This window comes from Marmota monax, unplaced genomic scaffold (assembly GCF_021218885.2).
Source record: "Marmota monax isolate L192 unplaced genomic scaffold, Marmota_monax_Labrador192_F-V1.1 WCK01_AAM20220418_F8-fsc00240, whole genome shotgun sequence".
Lineage (NCBI taxonomy): Eukaryota > Metazoa > Chordata > Mammalia > Rodentia > Sciuridae > Marmota > Marmota monax.
Genome location: NW_026693696.1, coordinates 2109082 through 2129355, shown reverse-complemented (window position 1 = coordinate 2129355; position 20274 = coordinate 2109082). Strand labels below are relative to the sequence as shown.

General features: G+C 35.7%; 1 protein-coding gene across 2 annotated transcripts in view; it reads left to right on the top strand.

Moving 5' to 3' along the window:
* Window positions 1-20274, top strand: part of LOC124103352 (cadherin-10) — a 178809-nt gene that overhangs the window by 60682 nt on the left and 97853 nt on the right. For both annotated transcript variants that reach the window (XM_046459931.2, XM_046459930.2), the window contains exon 2: window positions 12108-12461. In XM_046459931.2, the coding sequence (XP_046315887.1) occupies window positions 12231-12461 (231 nt within the window). In that variant the 5' untranslated portion in view covers window positions 12108-12230. The remainder of the gene's footprint in view (window positions 1-12107; window positions 12462-20274) is intronic.

Sequence of the window (20274 nt, the reverse complement as noted above, 5' to 3'; positions counted from 1 at the left end):
AAAAGTGTTCCTTTATTTTTCATTCTTGAATTTCATTAGACAGTATTTGTTGTATGAAATACTAAAAGCATTAAAGTTATATGACTACACAGGCTTCAGTTTGGTCTCAATAATCTTTAGCATTTTTGTTACTATTATAAATGGTGGTTAAAAAAACTAATACTTTAGGATTCTAATCAACATAGCCAATTGACTGAAGAATGATTAATTCTTTTTATTAGCCAAAGATGGATTGTAGCTTAAGTAATCATCTGTGATGTATGAAGACTTAATTAGTAATTGAGTTTTGCCAAAATACCCACTTGTGTATCCTGTGATCTGCTTTTTTTTTGACTGTTTTAATGATAAAATTTGAAGATTTTAGAGGAATTAATATGTGTGATAAGTATTTACAGAGAATAATGAAATCTTGTGATTATAAAAATTATAGAAGCCCAGTGAGAGAAATTATCTAAAATGTGCTTATACAAGAAATCATAGTTTATATATTTATGTTTCTGATTAGAAGGGAAATTGTTTTAGTGTATGCTGACTTGAGTCAAAACTTTCTGGTTAAAAAAGTGTCCAAAATGACTTTGAATATTGAGAAATAATGTTCTAATCTTCCAGTAGCAATCATTATCATAGTAAAATGTGTACCTGTTTTCTGAAGCACTAAATAGGGGAAAAAAGTCATAATAACATTTTATTTTTTTTTTTTATTTTTTATTTTTTTAATTTTTTATTGTGGGTTGTTCAAAACATTACAAATTTCTTGACATATCATATTCCACACTTTGATTCAAGTGGGTTATGAACTCCCACCTTCACCCCATACACAGATTGCAGAATCACATCAGTTGCACATCCATTGATTTTCAAATTGCCATACTAGTGTCTGTTGTGCTCCGCTGCCTTTCCCATCATCCACCCTCCCCCTCACCACCTCTCCCCTCCCCTCCCCTCCTCTCTCTCTACCCCCTCCACTGTATAACCCTGAGGGTCTCCTTCCATTACCGTGCAATTTCCCTTCTGTCTCCCTTTCCCTCCCACCTCTCATCCCTGTTAAATGTTAATCTTCTTCTCCTGCTCTTTGTCCCTACTCTGTTCTTAATTTCCTTATATCAAAGAAGACATTTGGCATTTGTTTTTTAGGGATTGGCTAGCTTCACTTAGCATAATCTGCTCTAATGCCATCCATTTCCCTGTAAATTCTATGATTTTGTCATTTTTTAATGCAGAGTAATACTCCATTGTGTATAAATGCCACATTTTTTTTATCCATTCATCTATTGAAGGGCATCTAGGTTGGTTCCACAGTCTTGCTATTGTGAACTGTGCTGCTATGAACATCGATGTAGCAGTGTCCCTGTAGCATGCTCTTTTTAGGTCTTTAGGGAATAGACCAAGAAGGGGAATAGCTGGGTCAAATGGTGGCTCCATTCCCAGCTTTCCAAGAAATCTCCATACTGCTTTCCAAATTGGCTGCACCAATCTGCAGTCCCACCAGCAATGTACAAGTGTACCCTTTTCCCCACATCCTCGCCAGCACTTGTTGTTGTTTGACTTCCTAATGGCTGCCAATCTTACTGGAGTGAGATGGTATCTTAGGATGGTTTTGATTTGCATTTCTCTGACAGCTAGAGATGTTGAGCATTTTTTCATGTACTTGTTGATTGACTGTATGTCCTCCTCTGAGAAGTGTCTGTTCAGGTCCTTGGCCCATTTGTTGATTGGGTTGTTTGTTCTCTTATTGTCTAATTTTTTGAGTTCTTTGTATACTCTGGATATTAGGGCTCTATCTGAAGTGTGAGGAGTAAAGATTTGTTCCCAGGGTGTAGGCTCCCTATTTACCTCTCTTATTGTTTCTTTTGCTGAGAAAAAACTTTTTAGTTTGAGTAAGTCCCATTTGTTGATTCTAGTTATTAACTTTTGTGCTATGGGTGTCCTATTGAGGAATTTGGAGCCCGACCCCACCGACTGTAGATCGTAGCCAACTTTTTCTTCTATCAGACGGCGCGTCTCTGATTTGATATCAAGCTCCTTGATCCATTTTGAATTCACTTTTGTGCATGGCGAGAAAAAGGGATTCAGTTTCATTTTGTTGCATATGGATTTCCAGTTTTCCCAGCACCATTTGTTGAAGATGCTATCCTTCCTCCATTGCATGCTTTTAGCCCCTTTATCAAATATAAGATAGTTGTAGTTTTGTGGATTGGTTTCTGTGTCCTCTATTCTGTACCATTGGTCCACCCGCCTGTTTTGGTACCAGTACCATGCTGTTTTTGTTACTATTGCTCTGTAGTATAGTTTGAAGTCTGGTATCGCTATACTGCCTGATTCACACTTCCTGCTTAGCATTGTTTTTGCTATTCTGGGTCTTTTATTTTTCCATATGAATTTCATGATTGCTTTCTCAATTTCTACAAGAAATGCCGTTGGGATTTTGATTGGCATTGCATTAAACCTATAGAGAACTTTTGGTAATATCGCCATTTTGATGATGTTAGTTCTGCCTATCCATGAACAGGGTATATTTTTCCATCTTCTAAGATCTTCTTCTATTTCTCTCTTTAGGGTTCTGTAGTTTTCATTGTATAAGTCTTTCACCTCTTTTGTTAGGTTGATTCCCAAGTATTTTATTTTTTTTGAAGATATTTTGAATAGAGTGGTTGTCCTCATTTCCATTTCAGAGGATTTGTCGCTGATATACAGGAATGCCTTTGATTTATGCGTGTTGATTTTATATCCTGCCACTTTGCTGAATTCATTTATTAGCTCTAATAGTTTCTTTGTAGAGCCTTTTGGGTCTGCTAGGTATAGAATCATATCATCTGCAAACAGTGATAATTTAAGTTCTTCTTTTCCTATTTTTATGCCTTTAATTTCTTTCGTCTGTCTAATTGCTCTGGCCAGTGTTTCGAGAACTATGTTGAAGAGAAGTGGTGAGAGAGGGCATCCCTGTCTTGTTCCAGATTTTAGAGGGAATGCCTTCAATTTTTCTCCATTCAGAATGATGCTAGCCTGAGGCTTAGCATAGATTGCTTTTACAATATTGAGGTATGTTCCTGTTATCCCTAGTTTTTCTAGAGTTTTGAACATAAAGGGATGCTGTACTTTGTCGAATGCTTTTTCCGCATCTATCGAGATGAACATATGGTTCTTATTTTTAAGTCTATTGATGTGGTGAATAACATTTATTGATTTCCGTATATTGAACCAGCCTTGCATCCCAGGGATGAATCCTACTTGATCATGGTGTACAATTTTTTTGATATGTTTTTGTATCCGATTCGCCAGAATTTTATTGAGGATTTTTGCATCTAGGTTCATTAGAGATATTGGTCTGTAGTTTTCTTTCTTTGAAGTGTCTTTGTCTGGTTTAGGTATCAGGGTGATGTTGGCCTCGTAGAATGAATTTGGAAGTTCTCCCTCCTTTTCTATTTCCTGAAGTAGCTTGAAAAGTATTGGTATTAGTTCTTCTTTAAAGGTTTTGTAAAATTCTGCTGTATACCCATCCGGCCCTGGGCTTTTCTTAGTTGGTAGTCTTTTTATGGTTTCTTCTATTTCCTCAATTGATATTGGTCTGTTTAGGTTTTCTATATCCTCCTGACTCAATCTGGGCAGATCATATGACTTAAGAAATTTATCTATGCCTTCACTATCTTCTAATTTATTGGAGTATAAGGATTCAAAATAGTTTTTGATTATCTTCTGTATTTCTGAAGTGTCTGTTGTGATATTGCCTTTTTCATCCCGTATGCTAGTAATTTGAGTTCTCTCTCTTCTTCTCTTCGCTAGCATCGCTAAGGGTCTGTCGATTTTGTTTATTTTTTCAAAGAACCAACTTTTAGTTTTGTCAATTTTTTCAATTGTTTCTTTTGTTTCAATTTCATTAATTTCAGCTCTGATTTTGATTATTTCTTGCCTTCTACTTCTTTTGCTGTTATTTTGCTCTTCTTTTTGTAGGATTTTGAGATGAAGTATGAGATCATTTATTTGTTGGTTTTTTCTTTTTTTAAGGAATGAACTCCAAGCAATGAATTTTCCTCTTAGAACTGCTTTCAATGTGTCCCATAGATTCCGATATGTTGTGTCTGTGTTTTCATTTATCTCTAAGAATTTTTTAATTTCCTCCTTGATGTCTTCTATAACCCATTGATCATTCAGTAACCTATTGTTCATTCTCCAATTGATGTATGCTTTTTCCTTCCTTCTTTTATCTTTGATTTTCAGTTTCATTCCATTATGATCAGATAAGATGCATGGTATTATCTCTACTCCTTTATATTGTCTAAGAGTTGCCCTGTGACATAATATATGATCTATTTTTGAGAAGGATCCATGTGCTGCTGAGAAAAAAGTGTAACTGCTTGATGTTGGGTGGTATACTCTATATATGTCAATTAGGTCTAGGTTATTAATAGTGTTATTGAGTTCTATAGTTTCCTTATTCAACTTTTGTTTGGAAGATCTGTCCAGTGGCGAGAGAGGTGTGTTGAAGTCTCCCATGATTATGGTGTGGGGGTCTATTAGACTCTTGAACTTGAGAAGAGTTTGTTTGACGAACATAGCTGCACCATTGTTTGGGGCATAAATATTTATGATTGTTATGTCTTGTTGGTGTATGGTTCCCTTAAGCAGTATGTAGTGCCCCTCTTTATCTCTTTTGATTAACTTTGGCTTGAAATCTATTTTATTTGATATGATTATGGACACGCCTGCTTGTTTCCGAAGTCCATATGAGTGATATGATTTTTCCCAACCTTTCACCTTCAGCCTATGTATGTCTTTTCCTATCAAATGCGTCTCCTGTAGGCAGCATATTGTTGGGTCTTGTTTTGTGATCCATTCTACTAGCCTGTGTCTCTTAATTGGTGAGTTTAAGCCATTAACATTTAGGGTTATTATTGAGATATGGGTTGTTCTTCCAGCCATATTTGTTTATTTCTGTTACTAAACATGGTTTGATTTCCTCTTTGATTATTCCCCGCCCCCTTTACTGTCCTACCTCCCACTGTTGGTTTTCATTGTTATTTTCCATTTCCTCTTCCTGTAATGCTTTGGCGAGGATGTTTTGAAGAGATGGTTTTCTAGCTGCGAATTCTTTAAACTTTTGTTTATCGTGGAAGGTTTTAATTTCATCCTCCATCCTGAAGCTTAATTTCGCTGGATACACAATTCTTGGTTGGAACCCATTTTCTTTCAGTGTTTGAAATATGTTATTCCAGGATCTTCTAGCTTTCAGAGTCTGTGTTGAAAGATCAGCTGTTATCCTGATTGGCTTACCCCTAAATGTAATCTGCTTCCTTTCTCTTGTAGCTTTTAAAATTCTCTCCTTATTCTGTATGTTGGGCATCTTCATTATAATGTGTCTAGGTGTGGATCTCTTATGATTTTGCACATTCCGCATCCTGTAGGCTTCTAGGATTTGGGATTCTGTCTCATTCTTCAAGTCTGGGAAGTTTTCTTGTATTATTTCATTGAATAGACTGCTCATTCCTTTGGTTTGGAGCTCTGTACCTTCCTGTATCCCAATGACTCTTAAGTTTGGTCTCTTAATGTTATCCCATATTTCTTGGATGTTCTGCTCATGGTTTCTTAACAGTCTTGCTGAGCTGTCTATGTTCTTTTCCAGTTGAAATACTTTGTCTTCATTGTCTGATGTTCTATCTTCTAAGTGTTCTACTCTGCTGGTAGTATTCTCCATTGAGTTTTTAAGTTGGTTTATTGCTTCCTGCATTTCTAGGATTTCTGATTGCTTGTTTTTTATAACCTCTATCTCCCTGTATAGTTGATCCTTTGCTTCCTGGATTTGTTTGTGTAATTCATTGTCGAAGTGATCTTTCATTGTCTGATTTTGCTGTTTAATGTCTTCCTTGATACTCCAGATCATCTGAAGCATGTATATCCTGAATTCTTTATCTGACATTCCATCTGCTGCAGCTGTTACCTCTTCTAAAGTTGCGTTGACCTGCATTGCTTGTGGTCCTTTCTTTCCTTGTCTTTTCATACTGCTTGCGTATCTTTCCTGCAGGTGCGGGCGGCGGCTCTGCTCTCTCCTTATTCCAATTTGGGTGTCGTGGCTACCACGCCCGCAGGTCACTGGGCCTGTTCTGGGAGCTGGCGGCGGCTCTGTTCTGCCCCTACTCCAATTGGGGTGACGAATGTACCACGCCGGCAGGCCACCCGGCCTGATCCGCCGGTCGGTTGCAGGTTTGCCTACCCTGCAGGCGCGGGCGGCAGCTCTACTCTGCCCCTACTCCAAATGGGGTGACGTGTCTGTTGTACCGGCAGGCCACTGGGCCTGTCCCGCTGGTCGGTCGCAGATCTGCCCACCTTTCGGGCACGGGTGGAGGCTCTGCTCTGCCCCTACTCCAACTGGGGTGTCGTGACTACCCCGCCTGCAGGACGCTGGGCCTGTTCCTGGCAAGGGAGGCGACTCTGCTCTGTCACTACTCCAATTAGGGTGGTGTTTGTACCACGCCGGCAGGCTCCTGGGCCTGATCTGCTGGTCTGTTGTAGGTCTGCCTACCTTGAAGGCGTGGGCGGCGGATCTGCCCTGCCCCTCCTACCACGCCTGCGGACCCCTGGGCCTGATCTGCAGGTTGATCACTGGTCTGCTCACCCTGCGGGCACGGGTGGCGGTTCCGCTCCGCCCCCACTCCAATTGGGGTCACATGACCACCACACCGGCAGGGCCTGATCCGGGCGTGGGAGAAGGATCTGCTCTGCCCCTACTCCAGTTGGGGTGACGTGTGTACCACACTGGCAGGCCACTGGGCCTGACCCGCCAGGCTGTCACAGGTCTGTTTACCTTGCAAGCGCAAAGGGCGGCTCTGCCCTGCCCCTCCTACCACGCCCATGTACTACTGGGTCGTGGGTCTGCCCACCTGGTGGGTGTGGGTGGCGGCTCCGCTCCGCCCCCTCTCCAATTGGGGTCACGCGGTCACCACGCTGGCGAGCCGCTGGGCCTGCTCCGGGGGCTGGCGGCGGCCCGGCTCCTCCCCTCTGGCTCGAGGACAAATTGAGGAGACTCGGGTGACTGAGCCTCACCCCCCTTACCAGGAGACCAACTGCTTATGTCACCGCTGGTATTGATGAAGATCTCTCCTCCACCGCTTTCTGCTGACATCAGATCTCTGCCATGTTGGTATCCTATGCAAATGGCAGCATTTCGTTCCCCTTGCCGGGCAACCCAAGCAACGGGTGAGTCCTGACCGGCCCTCAGCAGGACCCGGACAGAGACACAGTTTCTGCGGGCTACTAGCCCCGGTCCAGGGAAGTTCCGGGAGCTGGAACTCGGCCGCTCCGTGCTCGGTGTAAGCTCCTATAAGTGTAAGCTCCAAGAAGCAGCCCCTGCGGGCTCAGTTCCGGGAGCCGGGATTCGGCTGCTTAGTGCTTGTTGTTTGCTCTGATAGTAGCAGGGTCCAAGAAGCAGCCTCCGCAGGCTCCGCAGCCCTGAGCCAGGGCGGTTCCGGGACGGTTCCGGGAGCCGGAACTCGGCCACCCCGCGCTCGGTGTTCACTCCGATAAGATCAGATTCTAAGAAGCACCCAGGCGCTGAACCCTAGCAATCTGTCTGCAAGCCGCAGGCGAATTGCAGCCTGAAATTACCTGTTCTATGGCTGAATGAGCTGCGGTCAGTCGAAAACAGGTATGGTGACGTCAGTTTACCAACATGGTGGCTGCTGGCCTCCTCTGTGGTCTGACCGGTGTGGAGAACCGAGATGGACCGCTTCCTTCCCCCGTCTCAAACCCAGAATTCAGCCCTGAGTGTGGTGCTTGCGCGGCTGGCAGAAACTGCAGCAGTGTAACCCTGCGTCTCTATCCCAGTGCGCGTTGCAGACTCTAGCCGCGGGGCGATTTGCTGAATAAGCAGTGTTACCCTCCGTGCGACAAACCTCTCGCGTTTGAGTCCCCGTAGCCAATCCTCGTGCGATGGAAATCCTTCCTCCAGGTTCCGGCGCACCCCACTATTGCTGGAAATTCCTAACAAGATATCCTTTAGCCGTCCTGACTTGTCATACTCCCACACAGTGAAGCAGCACACGGGGGTAATGCACTCCCCTCGCCGCCATCTTCCTTCCTCCATAATAACATTTTAGAGGTGAATTTAGGTTTGAGTTGGTCTACAGATTTTCTGTTGAAAGCATGGGACCAAGCTGTTTTGGCATAATATGGGAGCTAGTTGGCAATGGAGAATCATGCGTGCTACCTCAGATATGCTCAGTGGGAACAGACACTTACCAAAGGTCCTAAGAATCCAGAGTGTATGTCAAAAATTGAAAGCACTAATTTAAAGGAATATGGGAATGCACATGCTAAAGGGTGGTTTAATGATTCTTAATTTGCATGATATTTATGTTAGTTTTATGATGAAAATAAGGAAATATGATTTTAAGTGGACTACTCAAAAATTAAATTTATTAATTGGAAGTTACATTATAAAATTCCATTAATTTAAGTATTTTACTTTTATCGTAATCCTGTTGACACTTTTAATAGTTTATAATTTCCAACAAGTACAATAGTTCCCCTGAATAGTATTTCTATATTCTAAAATACAACTTTTATTTTTCATTGCAAGTAGTCCAACCTATTTAGAAAGAGTTCTTTGTGCAGGGAAGGGGGTACCAGGGATTTAAATCAGGGGCACTCCACCACTGAGCTACATCCTCAGCCCTATTTTGTGTCTTATTTAGAGACAGGGTCTCACTAAGTTGATTAGTACCTCACTTTCGTTGAGGCTGGTTTGAACTCACAATCCTCTTGACTCAGCCTCCCAAGTCTCTGGGATTACAGGCATGCCTCACCATACCCATCCAGAAAGAGTTTTTAAAAACATGTATTACTTAATTCTAGAAACATCTGCTGGTATATCTACATCTAGCTTACAAAATGGAGTTTCACTAGTGGGGAAAATTCAATAGAGTCTAATCACCTAAACAGTACTCTGATTTATATATTCATGAGGAAGTAGTTTGTACACATAAGAAGTTTCATATCAAAACTGAAATGAAAAACAATTGGAAATAATGTGAAATAAAAATTTTAAAATTATCTGATTTCAGATATTGAAATGAATTATGAAAGGTAGATGTTATGTTCCCAGTAGGAGATACACTCAAAATTTTTAATTGATTTGAATCTTGGTGAAATGAGTTTTGGAAAATTAATTTAGGTAACACCCTGTAGGATAACTTTTAAATAAGAAAAGTTGAGGTTTAGAAAACCTGCCAGTAGATATGAACAAGGTAAGCTCTCATTCATGAAATGATCATTTAAAGTTGGGTAGTGGCACATAGAACACAGGGTTGGTGGGGAGCACAGTTTTGAGTCATGAAATACTAAATAAAACAATAAAATATATTAATTTACCATATCAAAAGTCTATTGGTTGAGGGGCTGGGGATGTGGCTCAAGTGGTAGCGCGCTTGCCTGGCATGCGTGCGGCCCGGTTCCATCCTCAGCACCACATACAAACAAAGATGTTGTGTCCGCCGAAAAAACTAAAAAATAAATATTGAAAAATTCTCTCTCTCTCTTTCTCTCTCTCTCTTAAAAAAAAATCTATTGGTTGAATCTAAAGTCAAAGTTATTCTATAATTTGAGGCAGGTTACTGGCAAAAATCATTATTGTGGTATTAATAATAAATGAGCAATGCTTTGACATGTCTACATATAGACTCCGAGCCACATAGAACATCCTAGGGAAAATTAACTTTGGACAAATTAAATGATGATTTAATAAAAGTGTCTACATTTATGTATTCTTGTCAGTGGAATAGTTTTTCCAATGATCATTGTGTAAAATGTACTTAAAATAGATGAACTGAGAATGACTGTTGCTTCAATGAAATTTAATGCTTTGGTGGAAAAGGGTAGAAACCATTCATTACACAAACTTTTCCTTCCCTTAGGAAGTGACTTTCCGGATATACTGTTGAGCACACCCTGAGATACAAAAAGACAAACATCATTTTATTAAATGTTTTTGCTACTTAGAATCCAAACAATATGAGTTTCTGTAAAGTCATTACTTTAGGATGTACAACTATTTTGTGCATCAGGTGATTACTAAACTCCAAGGAAAGTATCACATATAATATTTTAGTAGAGTTAGTATCAATCATGTTGAATGACTTCACACACTATGGAGGTTTCAGTGACATTTAGTACACTCAGGAGATTTACTGCTTCACCATTAGTATTATTTCTAAAGCACATTTATATTAGCTTGTCAATATTTTAAATAACAAAACAAAAAGTAAACAGATTGTTAGCGAATAGTCATAGACGGAAACACAAATGTAAACACCAGAATACTTAGAATTCATGCTATATAAGTAGAACTCAATCATTTCATTTTCCAAGCCATTTTTCTTAACAAATGTCTTATCATCCTTGACACATAATTTATTTCTGTTGGAAAAATTTAAAAATCCACACAAAATTTTAAAATAAAAATATTGTTCTGGGGCTGGGTTTGTAGCTCAGTAGCAGAGTGCTTGCCTAGCATGTGTGAGGCACTGGGTTCCACCCTGAGTACCACATTAAAATAAATAAAACAAAACAAAACAAAACAAAAAAAGGCATTCTGGCCATCAACTACAAAAAGTTTTTTTTTTTTTTTTAATAAGAATATTCTAATAATAAGATAAATGAGGATTAAGAATTTTATTTAAAAATATGCATTTCCATAGATGAATACTTTAGCATAACAACACACAGAAGGTAATGAATCATATTCAGATGTTTGTATCCACTTACAATTTATGCAGGCATTTATTCATTCATTCAAACTATTAGCATCTACTATGTGCAAGATCCTGTTGTATCGTGTTGTTACTAAAGCAGTAAAGAAAACAGAGGAAAAAAAAATCCTTCCTGAAAGAGATTGTAGCTGGTTGGCAGAATTTATGCATAACAAATAAATAAAATGCATGTCATGTGTTGGGATATGTAAAATATCAGAAGAGATTTCAAAGCAAAACCTGAAGGAACCAAAGGGCCTATGTAAGTTGCTATCTTGGGAAAAGGTATTCCAGGCACAGGCAATAAGCAGAAAGACTTGAGGAAAGAAGCAGATGAACTCTGTTGCAGGGTGAAGAAGAGGGTCCTTGTAGCTGGAAAGGAGTTGGTCAGGAGGGCAGCTGGAGGGTTGAAGTGAAGCAGGTCAGAGGAGTGACAGTGATGAAGGGAATGCAGTAATTTTGCATAGATTTTAGATTTCACTCAAAGTTAGATGAGAAGCCAATTGAATGTTCTGTGCACAGCAGTGAAATGGTGTAACTTACTTTTGAATGGGGTTACTTTGGAGATTTTGTTGAGAAAATATTGACAGGCACAACATGGAGAGTGGGGAGTAGACTATTGCCACAGTCCAGCAGAGATGCCATGCAATTTGGGACAAAGTTGATAGCAGTAGGGACCATTAGAACTGCACAGTTTGGGTAAACATAGCACAGGTAGAGCTGTGACTTGATTATATCCTCTTACCCACTAGTATTCATTGTTTTAGAAATGATTCTCTGTAGTGGAATTTTTTTTTTCTGCATCTGGGAAAACCCAGATGTTTTACACAACAAAGAGAGGATTACAACAAAGTGTAATCCTCTTTTGTTTATATGTTTGCTTGTTTATATGTTTATATGTTTGCTTGCTTTTGTCTTTACTTTTGCATCTAGACTAAATTGGAAAAAATTGTGCACTGTTTGAAAAATATTTAAGTATTATTATATTTCACAAGTAATGCACAATTCCTGTAGTTTATTTAAATCACTGTTTTTAAAGTAAAATTTATTCCAGAAAAAAAATGATACACAAAATAAAATACACCTCCAATCTATAGGAATTATAAATTCTAAATACTATTAAATCACCAAAAGAGATAAATGAACTTCATGATGTCTCTTCTTTATACTTTGTTTGAAAGAAAACACCCATAATTATATTTTCTTAAACCATGCATATTTTATGACACAATGCTTCCCCAAACCAATCACCATTCTATGAAAAATAGATACACTAAATATTTTAATAAATTTTTATAATTTTAAATTTAAAATGACAAGTAACAGTCATGATGTTGTCAACTGACTTTTCTTTTATTTGTTTGCTTAAAGATTTTGGAAACGTACCAAACATTAATGAAATGTTGGAAACCAGTTGAAATGCAGTAAAATCCAATCCAGTAAAATAGGACTACTTTTTCTTCATCCACATTGGGATTTGTCAACAAGTGAACTATGACAATACACCAGTTTTTGAGACTGATTCTACTCTGCGTATGCCTGCCACATTTCTGTTCTCCAGAGATAACATTCAGAAGGACTCCTGTGCCTCAACAAAGGATTTTAGGTGCACGAGTGTCAAGAAGTGATGGCAAAATTCTGCATCGTCAAAAACGTGGTTGGATGTGGAATCAGTTTTTCTTACTGGAGGAATATACAGGATCTGATTATCAATATGTAGGCAAGGTAAGTCCATACTGAAATGACAAATATTTACCTTCATACTTTACAAGTCTTACTATGGAAAATGAAAGGTTGTAGAGATGATGATCTGTATAACTTTGATTCCCAAAATATCCGAAAAGCATTATTTATGAAATACTATTCTATTTTGAAAAACTAGGAAATTAATAAATGTAGGAATTTATTTATGTAAATTAATTTTTTTCCACCAACTCATGGACTCAAGATGTAAAAAAATTCCCTTAAAATTTTAACTACAAAACAATGATAGATATATGTTAATATAGTCATTTAAATGACTATATGCATATGTGTTTGTGTATATATATGTGTGTATATGCATGTGTATTCTTTAATTTTCTTAAATCACAATTTGAGAGTATTTGTATAAAAGAAAAACAACTAAGAATATCAGCAGGTAGAAACAATTTACTTACTACAATATGGGGGGGGGATACAAGTCTTGCATTAAACTTTTGTTAAGTTTTTATCTTCTAAGTAACACTATTTTTGATAAAATATAGTTTCATTCATTTAAAAAATGTTAATATGTTTTATCATATTCAATTATATCAGTCCTTAAACATCCAATAATGTAAGAAAGATGATATTAAAGGTGAAATGTTATATTAAGAAGAAAAACAAATAGCAACCTAAGCAATCTTAGCAAAAAGCAAGAATTAACAGACTTGTCACAGACCCAATGGTTGCATGCTTAAGAGCACAGTGTGAAGGTAATTTTTATGGATGTCACTCTAGAAAACTTTTAAAACATGAAATCAACCACATAAAGATGTGATAATTGTAATCTTGACAATAGAAACTATAAATAGTTTTGTTTGTTTTTTCCTGGACATAGGGATCATTTGGCATCTATTTCCCTTCATCTAGTTCTTAATGAGGATTTAATAAATGTTGAGAAATTAAATTATTGCTTTATATACTCTCTCCAGATAGTCAAGATGCTTCTTGTTTTCTTTCTTTTTGCATTGCCCATAGAATGTCAATACTTTAAAATCAAGAACTATACTTCATATCTTTGTCCATAGTCTTGGAATAGAGCTTAATAACTACTTAGCTGATTGAATTAACTTGAGACTTAGTGAATTGAATTCCCTCAGCCATCTGGTACCACTTGGCTCTTCAGCAGATAAAACTAGTCTAGAATTTTAAATCACTGAGGACAATTAAAGTGAGTAACCACTTAAGATATATGCATCTTGATATGCAGTCAAATTATAGTCTCTCTATTCTGCTCTATGAAAGCAAATCAGAAAATCATTTAATGGGATGGGCATAGAGAATTTATGGTAGTTACTTTCTGTAATCTATATACTGAGCTCCTGGATGAACAAAAATTTAGTAAATGCTTTACCTCTGAGATACAAGTAGATTCTGAATCTGTATTACAGCCACAGTGTCCATTTTATACTGTATGTTTCAAGTGGTACAGCACTTTCAAGTTACTGTGGATTATTCATTTCATAATCTGTGAAATAGGAATTTTGTTATTTTTGTCTATATTACAGTATTGTATTAGTTATATTGCATTAATTTCCTATATAATTTAAAATCTTATTTTAAATGGAAGCATACACATTTATATATGTCAAAAAGGCAATGCTAAACATACAATAATTTAATAAATGTGCCTTATGATGAATGTAAATTCAGAATAAGATATATTTTCTTCAGGAAATATGAAAACTTAAAATATCCTACATATTCTCACTAATATTATTTATAATAAGTTTATTACAGCCATGGACATTTCCCCTTAAGTTTTCACTTCCTTTAGGATAAGCATGTGATATTAATGTGTAATGAGCACAAGAATGCAAAGAGGAAGGACATTTTTTAAATATTCAAACAACTGGGAGTGTATTTAATTCATCTGATAAAATTTTTGGTTATAGTGTTAAAGTTGAGGGAAACACAGGAAAATCATACAGTTGGCCACAGAACACCTAGCATATAATGTTTTTTTCTGCCAACATTTCTTTTTCAATGTTTAATTGCATTCTCTTGGTCTTCATTTTCTCATCTATGAAATCAAAAGGAATGATTATACCAGTGAACATTTATGTACATTCACTTTTTAAAGTACTATTATATTACTAATGTAAAGTGTATTTTAATATCTATTTAAAAAAGAGATAAAGAAATAAAGAAAGCATCGGGCGGTGGGGAGAGAGAAAGAGAAGTCAGTGGCTGAATTTCACCACCACAGCTACTATGTTATAAGAAATAGAGTTGGACTGGGGCTGTATCTCAGTGGTAGAGCACTTACCTAGCATGTATGAGGCACTGGGTTCAATCCTCAGGACCATATAGAAATATATAAATTAAATAAAGGTATTTCATCTATAATATGCATATATATTTTTAAAGAAATAAAATCAACCATAATGAACTTAAAACATTTCTTTGCTGAGTTTTCAATGACTAAGAAGGCTATTCTAATAAATCATTCAATCAAATGGATTTCCAAGCAAAAAAATATATCTATCATAAATCCTTTTTTCTTCAAAGAGTTAGTAAGAATGCTGCCCTTTCAGGTATTTTCTATATACAAAAATTGATAGCATTTTGGGGAAGTTTTCATGTACTGGGTCCAATTTCTTCAACTTTGAAAGCATAGTCTTCAAGAGTTGAACTTCAAGAAATATACTTTAAGCCTTTGTATTGCAAACCTCTAACTATTTTTAAATTTCCTAATTTGATTTGAGAAACATTATAATTTTGAACTTTTTATTAATTTGATTTTTTCATATGTAGTTTCTAGTCACAGAGTCCTGTTGCCTGTAAGAGTTGTCCTATTTTATCATAATTTCCAATTTCTCATCTTCCTATTTTTAAATCTAAAATAAATAATGAAACTAAAACTTGTATTCTTGAATTTAATTTTGGTAATAACAGACAACTCTAAGTAAATTACTAATAATATTTACTGTACAAACTTTGTATTTTATATAATAGTCTGAAGTAATGAAAAACATGTTAAAATAGATTTTAGTAAAAATAAGATACAGAGACAAATCCAAACCCACAAAAATTAATAATATAAAAATATAATCGTGGATTTGTCTCTGAATCAGTATAATAAAATCATTCACTTCAGGAAATAAAACTGTAAGCATATGTATATGGTCATGTATATATGTCTGTATATTTATATAATCAGAATAACCCTCAATCCTCTTAAAATCATACAGCATCCAGAGTCATAAAAGATTAAGGGGCCTCCTAGCAATTCTGAACTAACAGATGTCATTAATATCCTTTTCTAAATACAGAATTAGGTCCCAATTTTTTAGCATTCTTGAAAAACAGAAACCATGTTCAACTATTTCTTAAAATCATATCCCTTTGCCCTGAAACATTGTTGCCTTATCAGACTGGAGCCATAATGCCTGCTTTCCATTTCAATAAATTAAGAATATAGTTGAAGCTGTAATTCCCACTGATAATTTAACTGAGATTCCCTTCCAACCACAAGGTACATCACATCTTTAATGCATTGCTGCTGTTTATACACTCTATAACCTAAGATGAACAATCATTCTCCCTCTTGAATAGTCAATAGAAATACTGTTCCTAATGTTTTATTTGTTACAGTTTGGAAACAGCTGCTTTTGTTTGCACAAACCTCTTGCAGGTCATTTGACATTTCATTTTTTTAGTTTACATTTTCTGACTCTAAACTTTCCCATGATCAAAGAGGAATGAGTCATGTATTTTGTCAGTTCTTCTCCACTTCATGTTTTCAGAACTTTCTCATTTGCCTGCACCTTCTGAATGACTGTGATGAGCTCAAATTACCCTAGATTAGTGGTTCTAACTGTGAGTGATTTTGCCTCCCCTGGGACATTTATATGTGTATGGAAGCATTTTAGGTTTTTACAACTTGGCATGTGATTCTTAGTTCTGGCTGTGGGCCAGGACTACTACTAACCATTCGCAATGCATAGAACTGACCCTCCAAGGAGTTTACAGTTGTCAATGTTAGTAGTGCTAAGATTGAAAAACACCATTCTAGAGTTTGCTAGAGGGTTTTTTCTTTTTCTTTTCTTAAATGCTTCAATCTTAATTTTAAATTCTTCACGAGTTCTTACTTCTGAATCTACTTTAATTACAATCATATATCTTTCCTTAAGAGTTGCCAGTCATACTTGTTTTCCCCAGCTTCTACTTCTACCAAGACCTGAACTCCTGTCTTAAGGCTTGGAGTTGGCACCAACCTGCCAGTCATCCCTTGCTGTAGAATTGTGGGCACCAAATAACACTATGAATGAAGTAATTATTCATTATGCCAATAAATATCTAGAAGGCCTTCCAGGTGCTACTTTGTTGTTAAGAGTATGGCAATAAAAAATTTAAATTCTCTGCTCACTGACTATCTGTGTTTAGAGAGAGAACAAATAATATATAAGGGTGTGAGGAGATTATGAGGCTTTTTTTTTTTCTTTTTGTCTCAGGTATGGCCAAGAACAAAACAATAGGTAGGAAAGATCACCATGTTTCATTTCTGCAATACTGAAAACTAAAATTGAAATAACACAGTTTTGGAATTTGTGTTTCATGAATCAATGTTATTAAATGTTAAGACTAGACAGTCAAAGAACCTGCTTTTATATTTATCTTTTTGTTTTTAGAAAGAGTTGTTCATGCGTAAAGCCTCATAATGAAACGGTCACTCAGGATTTCTAAAGGAAGTGTCTCTCAGAAACTCTTTTTTTTCCTCCGAGAAACCTTAAAGGTGATCCATGAAAGACAAACTCATTTTTAATCATTACTATGTTCAGAAATATCAGTGATGTCCACTATATTGGACTGTGTTCCTATTTTCCTGTTAATTTTAATTATATGGGCATAATCATGGTCAACTCTGAAAGGAGTGGTTAGAAGTCAAAGTGAAGCATGTCTAAAATGGGCAATTTAAAAAACTTCATAATATATGGTAGTTTGGAAAGTAAAAAAAAATACTTTTTAATTACTGAAATCAAACCTATATAAAAAATGAAATGATCACTAATTATAGACTATTGATAGGATAGGAATGGAAGGTAGGGGTTGCTGGGATATACATTTATTTTCTATTTGAACAGTACCAAATACAGATATAAAACAAATAGAGTCTATAAAAGGTAAATGAGTAGAAAATATAAGTGAAAAAAAGCTCTGGAAGAAAATCATTATGTGGTATAATTGACAAAGACTCCTTTAAATTAAGTGATAATACATTTCTTCCTAATGGGTGGGCATTTGGATAAAAAGAGACATTATTTCCCTTATATGTAAAAAGTTATTCCCTGATAGCACTGCAAAGTGAATAGATTTTATCACCAGTGATAGATTCTCTGGTGACTTTTATACAAATATACTAATAATCAAGCTGGAATCAATAAAAGCATTTTAAGAGGATACCCTGCAGAATCCAATAATGTTTTCCAAGCAAGCCACCTATTGGTTCTTAAGTCATGTATATATATATATATATATATATATATATATATATATATATATATATGATATATATATTTGATATATATCTCATTTAAATAATATTTTAACCAGAAATTATATAGAGAAAGCTTGCTTGCATTCACAAATCTCATTATAATGTTGTAAAAAAAGAAGTATTCAAGATGATCTTGAGTAGCACTCCAGATATACTTGACAGAGCTTGAAAGCCTCCATAATTATTTTGAAGATTAAAAATCTTCAAAAAGAATGTGCAGCTAAGATTAGTAAACACACAGAGAAGACTTGGAGATTCATTTTAACTTTTAAGTCATTTCGAAAGACTACGTTAACCATTTTACATATTTACTTTACACATTATCCTATACAGAAGTTTTATTGTGTCTTAGTGACATTATAAGAATTTGACTTTGAAGTTTGGTTTAAACATTTTGCCTTATTCCATTTAAAATAATTGTCATCACTTTCAAGCAGAGTATGAAATGTCAAATGTGAAATGTGAAAAATAAAATTATTCAGGCACAAAATCAATTGGGAAATAGGAGGCTTGAAAAACATTTTAAATGAAATGAACCTAATAGGCATATTAAACATTTTGTCCAATACTAGCAGAATACCCATTCTTCTAAGCCCAAATGAAGCATTCTCTAGGATAGATCAAGTTGGATAATGAACAAAGCTTAACAAAGTTAAGATGGTTGTAATCGGCCTGGGGATGTGGCTCAAGTGGTAACGTGCTCGCCTGGCATGTGCGGGGCTCTAGGTTTGATCCTCAGCACCACATAAAAAATAAAAAATAAAGATGTTGTGTCCACCAAAAACTGAAAAATAAAATAAAAAATTCTCTCTCTCTCTCTCTCTCTCTCTTAAAAAAAAAAAGATGGTTGTAATCATATCCAGTATTTTTTCTAGCTATAATGGAATTAGTCTAGAAATTAATAAAAATAGAAATTTTAGAAAAATTGCAAATACATGGAAACAATATGTTCTTGAACAAACTATTGACTCAACAAGATATTAAAAGTTAAATTAAATTATAAAATGTCTTGAAATTAATGAAAATCAACACACAATATATCAAAAGTTTTGGAAGGCAATAATAGTTCAAAGAGAGCAGTTTATAGCAATAAATGCCTACATCAAAAAAGAAGAAAAAACTCAAATAACATCATTACAACTCAATGATTTGGAAAAATAAGAACAAACCGGACCAAAAATCAATAGAGGGAATAAAATTTTAAAAAAGATCAGAGAAAAAAATAAATTAAGAAAACAATAGAAACTCAGGAAAATCAAGAGTTGTCTCGTTGAAATGATAAACAAAATTGACAACTTTTTAGCCTGAATAAATAAGGGAGAAGAATCAAATAAATAAGTCATAGACAAAAAGTGAAGTAATTACAACTAACACAGAAATACAAAAGGGTCAAAAAAATCACTGAGTATTTATTCTACGACAAATTGGATAAACTAGAAGTATTTCATAGAAATGGATGGCATAGTAAAGTTGAATCAAGAAGAATAAAATCTGAACTGACAAGTAGTGAATAATAAAATTAAATCCATAAAAATCTCATCAAATAAAGTCTAGTATCAGATGGATTCACAGTGGAAATCCCCATCTAAAGAACTAATGCCAGTCCTTTCCAAATCATTTGAAAAATTGATATGGAACAAATATTTCCAAACTCAGTTTATGAATCCAGTATTACCCTACTAAGAAATCTACTTAGATATTACAAAAAAAAAGAATAGAAAGAAATAAATTTATAGGAAATTCAGTATTTTTGAAGAACAAAGATACTAAAATACTCAACAAAATACTCACAAACCAACTGAACAATACAGAAACTATAATTCACCATGATCAAATTAGTTTTACCTTTTAGCTGAAAGGAGGGGTCAACATATGAAAATCAATAAATGAGGTACACTATATTCATAGAAAGAAAAAAACAAAAAATATGATCATTTAAATAGATGCATAGTAAGCATTTGACAAAATTCAACATCATTTCATTATTAAAATCTCTCAATAAATGTGGCATAGAAGGAATGATATCAACACACTAAGGATCATATATGAAAATTCCATGGTTAGCATCACACTGGAGAAAAGTTGCAAGTTTTTCATCTAAGATCAGGAACAAGTCCAAGATGCTCATAAATTCTATTCCACATGGTACTGGAAGTTCTAGCAACAATCATTAAAAAAGAAAAGTTAATAAAATACATTTAAATAGACTAGGAAGAATGAAGTTTTGTCTGCTCACTGATGACATTACCTTATAGAAAGAAAACCCTAAAGAAGATATCAAATATCAGCTAGAAT